Source organism: Cervus canadensis, chromosome 13 (genome assembly GCF_019320065.1).
Source record: "Cervus canadensis isolate Bull #8, Minnesota chromosome 13, ASM1932006v1, whole genome shotgun sequence".
Taxonomy (NCBI): domain Eukaryota; kingdom Metazoa; phylum Chordata; class Mammalia; order Artiodactyla; family Cervidae; genus Cervus; species Cervus canadensis.
The window spans coordinates 71,458,069-71,475,260 of record NC_057398.1 but is presented as its reverse complement, the minus strand read 5'-3'; the positions used below and the strand labels follow the sequence as shown (position 1 = coordinate 71,475,260).

The 17,192-nt window shown below is 38.5% G+C and overlaps 1 protein-coding gene across 4 annotated transcripts in view; it reads right to left on the bottom strand.

Annotated features, from left to right (window-relative positions):
• Nucleotides 1-17,192, bottom strand: part of CFH (complement factor H) — a 192,180-nt gene that overhangs the window by 87,546 nt on the left and 87,442 nt on the right. The window contains exons 17-21 of one of the 4 annotated variants that reach the window (XM_043485473.1): nt 16,836-17,045; nt 15,971-16,144; nt 14,006-14,182; nt 12,792-12,965; nt 80-262 (exon numbers count right to left, since the gene is read on the bottom strand). The exons of 2 other annotated variants lie outside the window; for them this stretch is intronic. In XM_043485473.1, coding sequence (XP_043341408.1) covers nt 80-262; nt 12,792-12,965; nt 14,006-14,182; nt 15,971-16,144; nt 16,836-17,045 — 918 coding nt within the window. The remainder of the gene's footprint in view (nt 1-79; nt 263-12,791; nt 12,966-14,005; nt 14,183-15,970; nt 16,145-16,835; nt 17,046-17,192) is intronic. One more of the 4 variants, XM_043485478.1, reaches the window with a different exon arrangement.

The following is a 17,192-nucleotide window of genomic DNA, read 5'->3' as shown; positions in this document are numbered from 1 at the left end:
AAACTCTATTATAAACAGTTAAACATCATGCTGAGTATAAAAATTATTCCAGGATTCAAGAGAAGTTTAAAGCATTTACCTAAGCATTTTGGTGGTTCTGACCACTCTCCACTCCGACATATTACGTTTCTGTTTCCCCGAAGTTCATAGTAGGCCTGACACCGGTACTCAACAAGCATTCCTGAAGGATATACTGATTGCAGGAGTGAGGTAATGTCTCCGTTGTCTATTGGTGGAGGAGGCCCACATTTTCCTTGAGGGTCTAAAAAATAATGGCGTTTGCTTTATTCAAAGACCACCCCTACAGTTTTAAAGGAATAAAATAAAAATCCAGCCAAATATGTCATATCAAAACTTATTATTTCTGATGACAGAAATGATTTATAGAAGGAATTTTAATCAGTTAATCAGAAATACACATTTTTAAGACCTTATTTTACCACCGTGGAAGCACATATAGTACTTTAACAAATATGTCTGCTTTTCAGTGTCTTGATGTTCAAACATGTTTTCTTTTAGAATATATGCTGTAAAGATGGATAGTTAAGATAAAAAAAAAATTACCTTTTTATACAACATGTTGCAGTGTCTGTGAAAGGAAATTTTGCCTTCCATTTCTGGACAGGATGAGGTAAAAATATTTGTGTTTAGACTGTCTGCTAAGGATTCCTTCTGCCAAATAAAGGTCCTGACCATATCATAAAAGCCAACACAGGAGACTGTGAAATAAGGAGTAAGTCAATCTGCTTAGGGAGCTTGGGATTCAAAGAGTTACAATGATGAGAGTCTTGCGGTTGTCATTTTGCCTTCTATGAATCCTGAATAGGTCCCTGAGACTGCAACCCAGAAAGAATACAAGTTCCGAAAGATAAAAAGTCTCATGAAGCAGTTGATCTCTTCAAGAAAAGGCCCAGAAGATAGTAGCCTAGCAAGACACAAACAGTTCTCACAATACTGACTTAGTCTAGAAATACACCTTGTGTGCACCAGGACCCAGAGATGCCACAGAGACTAAGCCAGATCTCTGTCTAAGTGTCTCCTGCAGAAGTATGTGTGAGCAGTGGACTGCTACAGGGGCAGGAACTCTGGGTGCAGTAGACCTGGGTTTGGCATAAGCCTTTTTGGAGGAGGTGGCAATTAACTCCACCATAGAGCTGCCAGAAATTACAGAGGAACGTGGAAACAGACTCTCAGAGGGCACAAGCAAAACCGTGTGCCCAACAGGACCCAGGAGAAAGAAGCACAGATCCCACAAGAGACTGACCCAGACTTGTCCGTCAGTGTCCAGGAGTCTTCAGTAGCGGCATGGGCTGGTGGTGGCCTGCTACAGGTTTGGGGGCACTGAGTGCAGCAGTGCACGCATAAGACCTTTTGAAGGAGGTCGCCATTATCTTCCTTATCTCCACCATATGTGGCCACAGGTCAGAAAGAGCGAGGGAACATGGCCCCACCCATCAACAGAAAATTGGACTAAAGATTTACTGAGCATGGCCTTCCATCAGACCAAGACCCAGTTTCCCCCTAAGTCAGTCACTCCCAATAGGAAGCTTCCATAAGACTCTTGTCCTTATCCATCACAGGGCAGACAGAATGAAAACCACAGCCCTGGAAAACTAAGCAATCTGATCACATTGACCACAGCCTTGTATAACTCCGTGAATCACTGGACATGCTGTATAGGGCCACTCAAGACAGACAGGTCATGGTGGAGAGTTCTGACAAAAAGTAGTCCACCAGAGAAGGGAATGGCATAAATCACTTCAGCACTTTTGCCTTGAGAACCCCATGAACAGTATGAAAAGGCAAAAAGATAGGACACTGAAAGATGAACTCCCTAGATCAGTAGGTGCCCAATATGCTACTGGAGATCAATGGAGAAATAATTCCTGAAAGAATGAAGAGATGGAGAAAAAGCAAAAACAACATCCAAATGTGGGTGTCACTGGTGATGGAAGTGAATCTGATGCTGTAAAGAGCAATATTGAATCAAAACCTGGAATGTTAGGTCCCTGAATCAAGGCAAATTGGAAGTGGTCAAACAGGAGATGGCAGAGTGGTCATCGGCATTTAAAAATCAGCAAACTAAAATAGACTTGAATGGGTGAATTTAACTCAGATGACCAGCATATCTACTACTGTGAGCAAGAATCCATAAGAAGAAATGGAGTAGCCATGACAGTCAACAAAACAGACTGAAGTGCAATGCTTGGAAGCAATCTCAAAAATGACCAATGATTGTTATTCATTTCCAAGCCAAACTATTGACAAGCACAGTAATCCACATCTATGCTCTGAATAGTAATGCTGAAGAATCTGAAGTAGAATGGTTTTCTGAAGATGTACAAGGACTTCTAGAACTAACATGCAAAAAGACGTCCTTTTTATTAGAGTGGACTGGGATGTGAAAGTGAGAAGTCAAGAGATACCTGGAGTAACAGGAAAATTTGGCGTTAGAGTATAAAATGAAGCAGAGCAAAGGGTAACAGAGTTTTTCCAGGAGAACACACTGCTCATAGCAAACCCCCTCTTACAACAACACAAGTGAAAACTCTACACATGGACATCACCAGATGGTCAACACAAAATCAGATTGATTATATTCTTTGCAGCCAAAGAAGGAGAAGCTCTCCACAGTCAGCAAAATCACGACTGGGAGCTGACTGTGGCTGAGATCATGAACTCCTTGTTGCCAAATTCGTACTTAAATTGAAGAAAGATATGAAAACCACTAGACCATTCAGGCATGACCTAAATCAAATCCCTTAGGATTAGAGTGGAAGACACAAATAGGTTCAAGGGATTAGATCTGATAACACAGAAGGTCTGATCAATTATGGACAGTGGTTCCTGACTTTGCACAGGAGGAAGGGATCAAAACCATCCTAAATAAAAAGAAATGTAAAAAGGCAAAATGGTTGCCTCAGGAGGCCTTACAAATAGCTGAGAAAAGAAGAGATGCTAAAGGCAAAAGAGAAAAGGAAAGGTAAAACCATTTGAATGCAGACTTCCAAAATAGCAAGGAGAGATAAGAAAACCATCCTCAGTGATCAGTGCAAAGAAACAGAGGAAAACAATAGAATGGGAAAGACTAGAGATCTCTTGAAGAGAATTAGAGATACCAAGGACATTTCATGCAATGATGGTCACTATAAAGGCCAAAAATTTTATGGACATAACAGAAGTAGGAGATATTAAGAAGAGGTGGCAAGAATACACAGAACTATACAGAAAAGATCTTCATGGCCCAGATAACCACGAATCTGTGATCACTCATCTAGAGCCAGACATCCTAGAATACAAAGTCAAGTAGGCCTTAGGAAGCATCACTATGAACAATGCTAGTGGAGGTGATGGTATTCCAGTTGAACTATTTCAAATCCTAAAAGATGATGCTCTTTAAGTGCTGTACTCAATATGCCAGCAAATTCAGCAGTGACCACAGGTCTGCAAAATGTCAGTTTTCATTCCAATTCCAAAGAATGTTCTAACTACTCTACAATTGCATTCATCTAACACGCAAGCATGGAAAGAGTTGACTAATTGGAAAAGACCCTGATGCTGGGAGGGATTCGGGGCAGGAGGAGAAGGGAATGACAGAGGATGAGATGGCTGGATAGCATCACTGACTTGATGGACATGAGTTTTGAGTAAACTTCGGGAGTTCTATTTGGACAGGGAGGTCTGGCATGCTGTGATTCATGGGGTTGCAAAGAGTCGGACACGACTGAGCAACTGAACTGAACTGAACTGAACATGCTAGTCAAGTAATGCTCAAACTTCGCCAAGCTAGGCTTCAACAGCACGTGACCCATGAAATTCCTGATGTTCAAGTTGGATTTAGAAAAGGCAGAGGAACCAGAGTTCAAATTGCCAACATCTGATAGATCATCAAAAAAGCAAGAGAGTTACACACACACACAAAAAATCCACTTCTACTTTATTGACTACACCAGAGCCTTTGACTGTGTGGATCACAACAAACTGTGGAAATTAAATAGACAGTGACACCTGACCTGCCTCCTGAGAAATCTGCATGCAGGTCAAGAAGCCACAGTTAGAATCAGACATGGAAGAACAAACTGGTTCCAAATCAGGAAAGGAATACAGCAAGGCTGTATAGTGTCAACTGCTTACTTACTTATATGCAGAGTACATCGTGCAAAATTCCAAGCTGGATGAAACACAAGCTGGAATCAATATTGTCAGGAGAAATATCAAGAACCTCAGATATGCAGATGACACCACCCTTATGGCAGAAAGTGAAGAAGAACTAAAGAGTCTCCTGATGAAAGTGAAAGAGGAAGTGAAAAATTTAGCTTAAAAGTCAACATTCAGAGAACTAAGGTCATGGCATCTGGTCCCATCACTTCATAGCAAATAGATGGGGAAACAATGGAAACAGTGACAGACTTTTTATTTTGGGGGCTCCAAAATCACTACAGATGGACTGCAGCCATGAAATTAAAAGACATTTGCCCCTTGGAAAAAACTTATGACCTACCTAGCATATTAAAAAGCAGAGAGATTACTTTGCCAACAAAATTCCACATAGTGAAAGTTATGATTTTTCCAGTCGTCATGTATGGATGCGAGAGCTGGACTATAAAGAAAGCTGAGCACCGAAAAATTGATGCTTTTGAACTGTGGTGTTGAAGAAGACTCTTGAGAGTCCCTTGGAATGCATGGAGATTGAACCAGTCAATCCCAAAGGAAATCAGTCCTCAAAATTTATTGGAAGGACTCATGATGAAGCTGAAGCTCCAATACTTTGGCCACCATTGGAAAATAACTGACTCTTTGGAGAAAACCCTGATGCTGAGAAAGATTGACGGTGGAAGGAAAAGGTGAAAACAGAGGGTGAGATGGTAGGATGGCATCACCATCTTGATGGACATGAGTTTAGTTAAGCTCTGGGAGTTGGTGATGGATGGGGATGCCTGGTGTGCTGCAGTCCATGGGGTTGCAAAGAGTCAGACACGACTGAGAGACCGAACTGCACTGATTTAGTCTAGAAACACATGATGGCAGAAACCTCAGACCAATCCTTTCCACACCTTGATCTACAGGGTCCAAGTAAGCAGCCCACATTTCCACCCACATAATGAGTGAAGAAGAAACCTCTGCCCTTTCTCCCGGTGTCAGAGGAGGCCAGGTGGGAACCTTGGACTTGCACCCTACATGGCAGTAATGGAGGCCTGATTAATGAAGGAGTCCACTAACATCCTTAGTCTCAAGATATAAAAGCTCAAGTGTCTGATAACAGTTGAAAATCATTTATCAGACCAAAGACCAGGTAAACCTCAAAAGAGAAAAAGCAATCAACAGGAAACTACACTAAGATGACACAATATTGAAATCATTGGATGGTGGCTTTTAAAAATCAAGTCCAATTGATAGAACTAGAAAATAGATTATCAGAAAACCACATGGCTCAACAATATATTGCATATGGCAGAAGGATCAATAAGCTTAAATATTACCTAACTTTGAAAATAGACTGAAAAGAAAATGGACATGGCTTCAAGGACCTGTGGAAAGATAGCAAAGAACTGTTGAACATGAAGATGAAAATAAAGAATAAGAGATAAAAAAAATAATGACTGAGTTCCCTGTGCCATCATTTTCTGATGGCTTAAATGGAACGGATATCCAAAAGAACAGGTATATGTGTAGTTGATTCACTTTGATGTACAGTGAAACTAAGTATATTGTAGAGGAAACACACTCCAAGATTATTTTTTTTAAATAATGGCTGATAATTTCTCAAATAGGGTATATGACTTAGCGACTAACCAAAAACAACAACTACATATTAAAACTGCTCAGTGAATTCCAAGTGGAATGGAGCCAAAGAACTTAATGTCAAGATATATCACGGTCAGTTCCTGTTGTGTTGTTCAGTTGCTCAACTGTTTCTGACTCTGCAACCCCATGGATTGTAGCAAGACAGGCTTCCCTGCCCTTCATTAACTCTGGGAATTTGCTCAAAGTCACGTCCATTCTGTCGATCATGCCATCCAACCATCTCATCCTCTGATGTCCCTTCTCCTCCTGCCCTTAAACTTTTCCAACATCAGGGTCTTTTCCAATGAGTCAGCTCTTCTCATCAGGTGGCCAAAATGCTGGAGCTTCAGCTTCAGCATCAGTCCTTCCAATGAATATTCAGGACTGATTTCTTTTAGGATTAACCTGCTTAATCTCCTTGCAGACTGAGGGACTCTCAAGAGTCTTCTCCAGCACCACAGTTCAAAATATCAGTCCAGGTTGGATGCATGAGACAAATGCTCAGGGCTGGTGCATTGGGATGACCCAGAGGGATGGGATGGGGAGGAAGGTGGGAGGGGTTTTCACAATGGGGAACACATGTAAATCCATGGCTGATTCATGTCAATGTATGGCAAAAACCACTAAAATATTGTAAAGTAATTAGCCTCCAAAATCATTGGAAGAACTGATGCTGAAGCTGAAACTCTAGTACTCTGCAGGAGGAGAAGGGAACAGAGGGTGAGATGGCTGGATAGCATCACTGACTCAATGGACATGAGTTTTGAGTAAACTCCGGGAGCTGGTGATGGACAGGGAGGCCTGGCAAGTTGCGATTCATGGGGTTGCAGAGAGTCAGACATGACTGAGCGACTGAACTGAACTGAACTGAATAAAAATAAATGAAAAAAAAAATCAATTCTTTGGTACTTAGAATCACTTCTAAGTGGTCACTTCTTTGTGGTCAAACATTCACATCCATACATGACTGCTTGAAAAACCATAACTTTGACAATATGAACCTTTGTTGGTAAAGTGATGTCTCTGCTCCTTAACATGCTGTCAATGTTTTTATAGCTTTTCTTCCAAGGAGCAAGTGCCTTTTAATTTCATGGCTGCAGTCACCATCCACAGTGATTGTGAAGCCGAAAAGAATGAAGTCTGTCACTGTTTCATTTTTTCCCCACTTTTGCCACCCAGTGGTGGAACCCGATACCATGAACTTCATTTTTTGAATGTGGTTTTAAGCTAGCTTTTTCAATCTCCTCTTTCACCATTATCAAGAGGCTCTTTAGTTCCTCTTTGCCTTCTGCCATTAGTGTGATGTCTCTGCGTATCTGAGGTTATTGGTATTTTTCCTGGCAATCTTGATTCCAGCTTGTGCTTCCTCCAGTCTGGTATTTTGTATGATGTTAAACTAGCAGGGTGACAATATACAACCTTGACATACTCCTTTCCCAATATTGAACCAGGTTGTTGTTCCATTCTGGTTCTAACTGTTGCTTCCTGACCTGCATACAGGTTTCTCAGGAGGCAGGTAAGGTGGTCAAGTATTCCCATCTCTATAATAATTTCCCACAGTTTGTTGTGATCCACACAGTCAAAGATTTTAGTATAGTCAATGAAGCAGAGTGTTTCTGCAATTCCTTTGCTTTTTCTATGATCCAACGGATGTTGTCAATTTAATCTCTAGTTCTGCCGTCTTTCTAAATTTAGCTTGGTCATCTCGAAGTTCTCAGTTCACATGTTGTTGAAGTTTAGTTTGAAGGACTTTGCCGACATGTGAAATGAGCCCAGTTGTGTTGTGGTAGTATGAACATTCTTTGGCATTGCCCTTCTAGAGACTGGGATAAAAACTGACCTTTCCCTGTCCTATAGCCACTGCTGAGTTTTCCAAATTTGCTGGCATATTAAATGCAGTGCTTTCACAGCATCATCTTTTAGGATTTGAAATAGCTCAGCTGGAATCCCACCACCTCCACTAGCTTTGTTTGTAGTGATGTCCACTTGACTTCACACTCCAGGATTTCTAGCCCCAGGTGAGTGATCACACCATCGTGGTTATCTGGGTCATTAAGTCCTTTTCTGTACAGTTCTTCTGTATATTCTTGCCACCTCTTCTTAATATCTTCTGCTTCTCTTAGGGCCATACCATTTCTGTCCTTTACTCTGTCCATCATTACATGAAATGCTCCCTTGCTGTCTCTAATTTTCTTGAAGACATCTCTAGTCTTCCCCACTTTATTGCTTTCCTCTAGTTTTTGTTGTTGTTGTTGTTTTGCATTGCTCACTTAACAAGGCTTTCTTATCTCTCCTTGCTATTCTTTGGAATTCTACATTCAGATGGGTACATTTTCCCTTTTGTCCTTTCCATTTTGCTTCTCTTCTTTTCTCACCTCTTTGTAAGGCCTTCTCAGAAAGCCATTTTACATTGTTGCATTTGTGCTTCTTGGGGATGGTTTTGCTCACTGCCTCCCATACAAAGTTACAAACCTGCATCCATAGCTCTTCAGGCACTCTCTCAGGCCTAATCCCTTGAATCTTTTTATCCCTTCCACTATATAATCATAAAGGACCTGAATGGCCTAGTGGTTTTCCCTGCTTTCTTCAACTCAAGTCTGAATTTCACAATAAGGACCTCATGATCTGAGCCACAGTCAGCTTCCAGTTTTGGTTTTGCCAACCGTATAGAGCTTCTCTATCTTTGGCTGTAAAGAATATAGTCATTCTGATTTTGGTACTGACCATCTCCTGATGTCCATGTGTAGAATTGTCTCTTGTGTTTTTGAAGACAGTGTTTGTTATGACCCATGTCTTCTCTCATCAAAACTCTTTTAGCCTTTCTCCTGTCTCATTTTGTACTCCAAGGCCAAACTTGCATCTTACTCCACGTAATTCTTGATTCCTACATTTGCATTCCAGTCCCCTATATGAAAGGGAGAATTTTTTGTTGTTGTTTTGATGTTTTAGTCTAGAATGTAATGCAAGCCTTCATAGAACCAGTCAACTTCATATACTTTGACATTAGTGGGTGTGGCATAGACTTCGATTACTTTGATTTTAAGTGACTTGCCTTGGAAATGAATGGCAATAATTTTGTTGTTTTTGAGAATGCACCAAAGTACTGCATTTCAGACTCTTTTTTTGGCTGTGAGGGCTACTCCATTTCTCCTAAGGAATTCTTGCCCATAGTAGTAGATATAATGGTCATCTGAATTAAATTCACCCATTCCTGTCCATTTCAATTCACTGATTCGTAAGTCTTGATGTCATAATAAGAACCTTTTTTTTTTTTTTTTTTTAATGTCTAGAGCTTTGTAGTATAGTCTGAAGTCAGGTAGTGTCATTCCTCCAGCTCCGTTTTTCTTTCTCAAAACTGCTTTGTATATTTTTGGTCTTTTGTGTCTCCATTCAAATTTTAAGGTTTTTTTTCTAGTTCTGTGAAAAATTGCCATTGGCAATTACATACAGATTGCACTGAATCTGTAGATTGCATTGGGTAGTAGTCATTTTGACAATACTGATTTTTCTAATCAAAGATAATGGTATATCCTTCCATCTGTTTTTGTCTTCAATTTCTTTCATTAGTGTACTACAGTTTTCAGACTACAGATTTTCTGTCTCCTTAGGTTTATTCCTAGGTATTTTATTCCTCTCCAAAGAAGACATGTAGATGGCCAAGACACCCATGAAAAGATGTTCATATCACTAATTATTAGAGAGACTCAAATCAAAACTAGAGCATGATATCCCCTAACATGAGTCAAAAGATCTATCATCAAAAAATCCACAAACAATATACTGGCGAGTATGTGGAGAGAAGGTAACCCTCCTACACTGTTAGCTGATACAGCCACTATGGAGAACAGTGTTTATGCTCCTTTGAAAACTAAAAAAACTAATATATGACCCTGGAATCTTGCCCCTGGGCATGGATGTGGTGAAAAACTTGGTCTAAGAGGAAACACACGCCCTAAAGTTCATTGCAGCACTGTTTACAATAGCTATGATATGGAATCAACCTAAATGTCCAACAACAGAGAAAAGGATCAAGAAGATGTAGTACATATATATAACGGAATATTACTCATCCATTAAAAGAATGAAATAATGTCATTTGCAAAAATATGGATGGATCTAGAGAGTGTTATACTGAGTGAAGTTAGTCAGACAGACAAGGAGAAAAATTGTTAAGACATCCCCATATGTGGAACCTTAAAAGAAATTTTGCAAACAAACTTATTTATGGAATAGAAACAGACTCACAGACTTAGAGAAGGAATTCATGGTTGCCAGAGGAAATGATGGGAGAAGAGAGAGTTAAGGAATTTGGGTGGACATGAAAACACTGCTATTTTTATTACTCAGCCATTAAAAAGAATTCATTGAATCAGTTCTAATGAGATGGATGAAACTGGAGCCCATTATACAGAGTGAAGTAAGCCAGAAAGATAAAGACCAATACAGTATACTAAGGCATATATATGGAATTTAGAAAGATGGTAACAATAACCCTACATGCAAAACAGAAAAAGAGACACAGATGTACAGAACAGACTTTTGGACTCTGTGGGAGAAGGTGAGGGTGGGATGTTCTGAGAGAACAGCATTGAAACAAGGATACTATCAAGGGTGAAACAGGTCACCAGCCCAGGTTGGATGCATGAGACAAGTGCTCAGGGCTGGTGCACTGGGAAGACCCAGAGGGATGGGATGGGAAGGGAGGCGGGAGGGCGGATCGGGATGGGGAACACATGTAAATCCATGGCTGATTCATGTCAATGTATGGCAAAAATCACTACAATATTGGAATAATTAGCCTCCAACTAATAAAAATAAATGAAAAAAAATAAATAAAAAAATAATAAAGTGGATGACCAATAAGGACCTACTGTATAGCACACAGAACTCTGTGGAGTGTAATGTGGCAGATTTGATAGGAAGAGAGTTTGAGGGAGAATGGTCACATGCATATGTGTGGCTGAGTCCCTTCTCTGATTACCTGAAGTTAGCACAACAGTGTTAATCGGCTATACCTCAATACTAAATAAAAAGTTTAAAAAGGTGCATCATAATCAAATTCCTGAAACTTACAGAAAAAAATCTCATAGGCAGCTTGATAGATATGCAATACTTATTTGTGAATAAATATTATGCAATATGTATTTGGAAAAAAGGATTCAAGCATCTGTGGAAATTTCATTGATGACCATAGAGCCAGGAAGAAATGAGAACATTTTTCCAAAGCTGGATGAAAATAATTGTCAACTCCAAATCCTATATCTTGTAAACTATCCTGTTGAATTAAAGGGAGAAAGAAAGAATTTCCCGGACAAAGCAAAACTGAGAGAATTTGTCTCCAGCAGAACTATACTTAAGAAATTTTCAAAAGAAAGCAAAATAGAAAAAGAATTGAGACTTTAGAATGGAGGTTTTTTTTAAAAATAATAAATAAGGGTAAATATAATAAGAGTATGATTTCCCTGTTGATTTTATTATAGTTGTGCAAAATTGTCATCTGATATGCTGCTCAATGTATAAAAGAGTACTAGATACATTTATGTTAAAAATGTGGGGAGAACCAATAAATCTCAATGGAAGCAAGCATTCCACATTTCATCTGAGGTGGTAAAATATCAGCAACAGTAGGGAGTGGTAAACTACCTATGTGTATCTTAATACCTAGAGAGATTAGGAAAACCATGCAAAGACATATCCTCAAAAACAATGCAGCTCCAAGTTAAACTATTTTATAATGTTCAAAAATCCACAAGGAAGACAAGAAAAGAAAAACGGTGAGAAATGTAGGAAACACACACAAAACAAATAAGCAAGTGGCAGAATGTCCCTAATAGTTAATAAGTCACTTGAAATATAAATGGCCCTAAATACATCAATTAAAAACCTGCAAAGGGCAGAGTAGACACCTAAACAAGACTCACCTGTATGTTATCTAAAAAAAAAGTCCCTTCAAACATGAAAACATATTCAAGTGGAGATTTCAAAAATTACACACCAGGCAAAAGTTTACTTGAAATATTAGAAGTGGCTAATGTACTTCTTGGTTTGGATTCCCATCCTGTCTGATCTTAAACACTGAAGTGTCCAAGTAGGAAATTTCAGACTATTTTTTGTGTACACTAATTTCCTGAATGAGTTCAGCTAGTTATTGTTCAGTTGCCAAGTCGTGTCTAACACTTTGCAACCCCATGGACTGCTCATGCCAGGTTTCCGGGTCCCTGACCTCTCCCGGGGTTGCCCAAGTTCATGTCCATTGAATCAGTGACGTCACCCAAACATCTCATCCTCTGTCACCCTCTTCTTTGTCTGCCTTCAATCTTTCCCAGTTTCAGGTCTTTTTCAATGAATCAGCTGTTCACATCAAGCTTAACTAGGAGGATTTTGAACATAACCTTACTAGCATGGGAGATTTGCAATGAAAGAGCATGCAATTGTCTGCTGATATGAACATTTTTAAGTATTGCCCTTCTTGGGAATTGGAATGAGGATTGACCACTCCTGTGACCACTGCTGGGTTTCCCAAATTTGCTGACATTAATGAGTGTAGCACTTCTGTAGCATCATCCTGTAGGATTTTAAATAGCTCTGCTGGAACTCAGCTAGTAACCTACCTTTAAGTATCATCCATAGGTACAGCTGCCCACATCTATGTCAGATTTTGTGATCAGGCCACAGCTGCTTATTCCATGTCTCAAAGTGGAATTTCTTGGGCTGTTAAATGTAATTATGGTATCTTTTACACACTTATTCTTCACAAAACAACTGACTATCTTAATGTTTAAGACAGGAAATGTCCCATGATTCCAACTGCTCAAATCTGGTCAACACTGTCATACAATAAACATGTTAGAGTACATATTCAGACCATAAAAGAACTGGATTTTCAGCACCATTTTTTTTTGCAAGTAAAAATGATATCAGAAAAGCTACTTCACCCTAATTTTGTATCAATATATTTTGTTCTTAATATATTCTCTAATTGGGTGGACAGGGTTAAGATACTCTACCTTTGCACTGAGGTGGTTTTGTCCAAGTTCCATTTAAACATACGACATCTATCTCCCCAAAGAGGTCATAATTCCCGATGCATTCATAACGTGCCTTCTCACCACTTTGATATCTAGATTTCTGATTTTGTATAACAGCATTTTCCACTTGAGGTGGATTCACACAGGAAACATCTGAATAGAAAGGTAAAAAAGAATCTCTAATATAATGATTATCAAGAACAGAAAGGAGGAAATAGAATGTCAAATATATTCCATGGTCGTTTCGATTCAACAGTTAATCTGTCATGAAAGACTGCTAATTTTCATCCGTTTATATGTAAGGTTAAGGGAAAGGAAATAAAGCAATATTTTCCAGCATGAATTACACTTCTGTATCTTAAATCTGTCCTCTATACTTCACTAGAAAAGTGATACACAATTTTTAGACCACTAGGAAAAAAAGAGTTTTCCTAGAAATCTCTTTTTGAGGTTAGTAAAATAAAATTATAAAGTATATCAATTCAAAATTAATTTATAAACCATAAGGAAAACAAAATATCATTTGACATCGAGATTTGATTTACATTCATCCTATTTATGAGATAAAACTTAATGGCCTTTCAGAAAATAAACACAGTAGGTTCTTCTTTAGAGTCTTAATCAAGAATTAACACACTTTGAAGAATACTATAGTTGCAGGGAGAAGATGATTAATTAAAGATCTGAACAGAAGATCTGGAAAAAAAATAGAAAAAGTGTGAATTTACAAAACTATATGTTAATGATATTTTGGGGCAAATGCTAAGGACACCACAGTCAATGATGTGCATCCCTCAGTGTGATTCAGGGGATGCAGCAGCTCTAACTACAAGAGGCTGTAGCCATGGGTCCTAAACAGAAATATACACAGAATTCCTTGGGAATCATCAAAACATTGTCAGAGTCCCAGCCCCAGAGGTTTAGATTCAACAAGTCTGAGTGAGCCTGTGAATCTGCTTGCACATCTAACAGTTTACAGAATGTGCTGAGAATGCTCTGCCGGGACTCTGCTTTGAGAATTATTGGGCTACAACACCAAACGCTGGGAACTCAAGTCCATGCCTCTTTATGTTCAGGCACAAACTGTTTTTGACCTGGCCTAAAAGTAATCTATGTCCATTTAATGATAGTGGAGGCAATTTTCTACATCATATTACTTCAGATATATAAATTTTAAAATTTTACCAAAGTACCTCTGCACGCTGGCCTTCCTATCCATTTGCTCTTCACACACTGTATGGTATTAGATCCATCCAATTGATAATATGGTAGACACTTAAAAGCCACTTGTTCTCCTGACCTATAGAAATCCTTCTCCTGATCTATGAGTACAGCATCATCAAAGGTGGGCAAGTTAACACAATTTGTGCCTGAAAGAAGAAAGAATATGCATTTTTTAGTACATCTTTAAAGATTCATAGGGACCACTGATTATATTCCAGAAAATAAATAGTTACATATCAAGCCAATGAATATTGTACAGCATTTCTCTTATACCTTGAGACAAATGTCAGAAATCTTGATTTAGTCACATTGACCATCACTATATTTTCTAAAATGCAACATGGGATGGTGACATTCCAAGAGGTAGAGCTGCATACTTCTCAAATTTAAATTCTCTTCTCTCATGACAGCCCACCTAAAATATGAATGCTTCTATTTTTGCTTTTATCAAAATATGTTACCTTGAATTATGTTAAATGTCTTAGAAAATTGCATATTACAAAGAAATGATCGACAAATTAACAGCAAATTGAGTAGTTATAAGAGCAGAATTCAGCCATGGTACAGGAACAGAGACCAGAAATCTGTGATGTATATCAGAGGATGTTCAAACTGCACCCTAGATGATGTGAAACAGATAATTTAGTGTTATCAAATTGCCAACCTCCACTGGATCACAGAAAAAGCAAGGGAATTCCAGAAAAACATCTACTTCTGCTTCACTGACTATGCTAAAGCCCTTGATTGTGTGGATCACAACAAACTGTGGAAAATTCTTGAAGAGATGGGAATACCAGACCACCTTACCTTCCTCCTGAGAAAACTCTAGATTGGTGAAGAAGTAACAGTTAGAGCCGTACATGGACAATTGACTGGCTCAAAATTGGAAAAAGAGTACTTCAAGGGTGTATATTTTCATCCTGCTTATTTAACTTATATGCAGAGTATATCATGCAAAATGCCCGGCTGGATGAAGCTCAAGCTGGCATCAAGATTGCTCAAGGAGAAACAGCAATAACCTCAGCTATGCCTCTGATGACACCGCCTTAATGGCAGAAAGTAACGAGGAACTAAAGGGCCTCTTGGTGAAGGTGGAAGAAGAGAATAAAAAAGCAAGCTTAAAACTCAACATTCAAAAAATGAAGATCATGGCATCTGGTCCCATCACTGCATGGTAAATAGATGGGGAAGAAATGGAAACAGTGACAGACTTCATTTTCTTGGGCTCTAAAATCACTGTGGATGGTCACTGCATCCATGAAATTAAAAGACGCTTGCTCCTTGGAAGAAAAGCTATGACAACCTCGACAGAATATTAAAAAGCAGAGACATCACTTTGCCAACAAAGGTCCACCTAGTCAAAGCTATGACTTTTCCAGTAGTCATGAACAATTTGAGAGTTGGACAGTAAAGAAGGTTGAGTGCCAAAGAACTGATACTTTAAAACTATGGTGCCGGAGAAGACCTAAAAGAAATTGACCCTGAATATTCATTGGAAGGACTGATGCTGAAGCTGAAGCTCCAATACTTTGTTCACCTGATATGAAGAGCCGACTTATTGGAAAAGACCCTGATGCTGGGAAGGACTGAGGGCAGGAAGAGAAGGGGACAGCAAACAATGAGATGGTTGAATGGCATCACCGATTCAATGGACGTGAGTTTAAGCAAACTCCAGGAGACAGTGAAGGACAGGGACACCTGGCTTGCTATAGTCAGTGGGGTCGCAAAGAGTCAGAAATGACTGAATGACTGAACTGCAACAACAAATCAAACTTTTATTATTTCTAGCGTTATTAATTCTCTACCAGAATTAAGAACTTTCCCTAGATACCTTGTTAAATTCTAGAATTACTGCTTAGTTTCATATTTGTGCCATTTATGCTTTGAATTAAAAGATATTTGTCAGCTTTAGAATAAAAAGATAAACACTATACTTATGCAATCTTGTGGAAGAGACCATTTCCCTCCTAAACATCTCATAGATGCAGGTCCATCAGTTCCAAACCCTTCATCACAGTCGTAAGTAACTTCTTCCCCATATTGGTAGCTGTCTTTCTTGTGAGATACAACACCATTCAGAATATAAGGTGGATGTCCACAAGGGAGTCCTGGGAAGAAATGAAAGAACGATTTCATGTTTTGCTAACTTTGAAATTTAATTTGATGTACTGGTCAACATATTTGGTAATTTAACTTGAAAATAATAAATGATTATACAGGAACGTCCATGACATGAGAGGGAAGTGCACAAATTTTTCCTAAAATCACCATTCTGGTGTGTGTCCACTTGAGCAAGAACTTGAAACTGAAGTTACCAATATATGAAAGAAACCATCAGTGCTTCTCTAACCAATTATGAGTAATAAAAGAAAAGCACATTGAGACTCCACACATCATCTTAGGAAAAGTAGTATATATTGCAAGAAATTAAGAAGGACATTTTAGGGAAGACATAGGACATATTTTTGAAACTTGAATGTATAGGAATATAAATAGGTTTACTAATATGAATAGTTAGGTTTAATTTTATTGCCCATCCAGTGTTAATACAAAATAATTGCCAGATTGAAAAGTGACCCTATATAGAAGAAATGAAATTATTAATAACAAAAATGATTAATTTTATGTCAAATTTGATTTAATGTATAAATTTTATTTTAATACATAAATAACCTATAAATAGATAAATTACTTGATGTATTTAGAAATTGAAAGGATCGAGTCTCATGACTTTGATGACAATTGATTAGTTGAATGAACAGTACTGAAAATAGACTTTGGTTTGCCCAGTGTCCTTACCTACACACTGAGGTGGAGAGCTCCACTTTCCCATTTGGCATATTATCACATTATGTTCGGATATCTCAAAGCCTTTTTCACAAGTATAATTTAAATTCGTGCCATGTGCATACAGCCTTTGTTCATGTATTTCTCTCCTTTCTTCTGCAGAACTAGATGAGCTAATGGTTCCATGGTCTATTTGAGGTGGTTGAGAACATCCAATTTTTTCTATATGAAGTACAGAAGTCAAAGAGTAAAGTATAAATATAATCTTTACATTACAAATAATAATACAGTCAAATATTACTTTGGATTTTAAAATAAGAAAAAAGAAAAGAATACTGAGAACAAGTTAAAGGATTTAAAAACTGACAA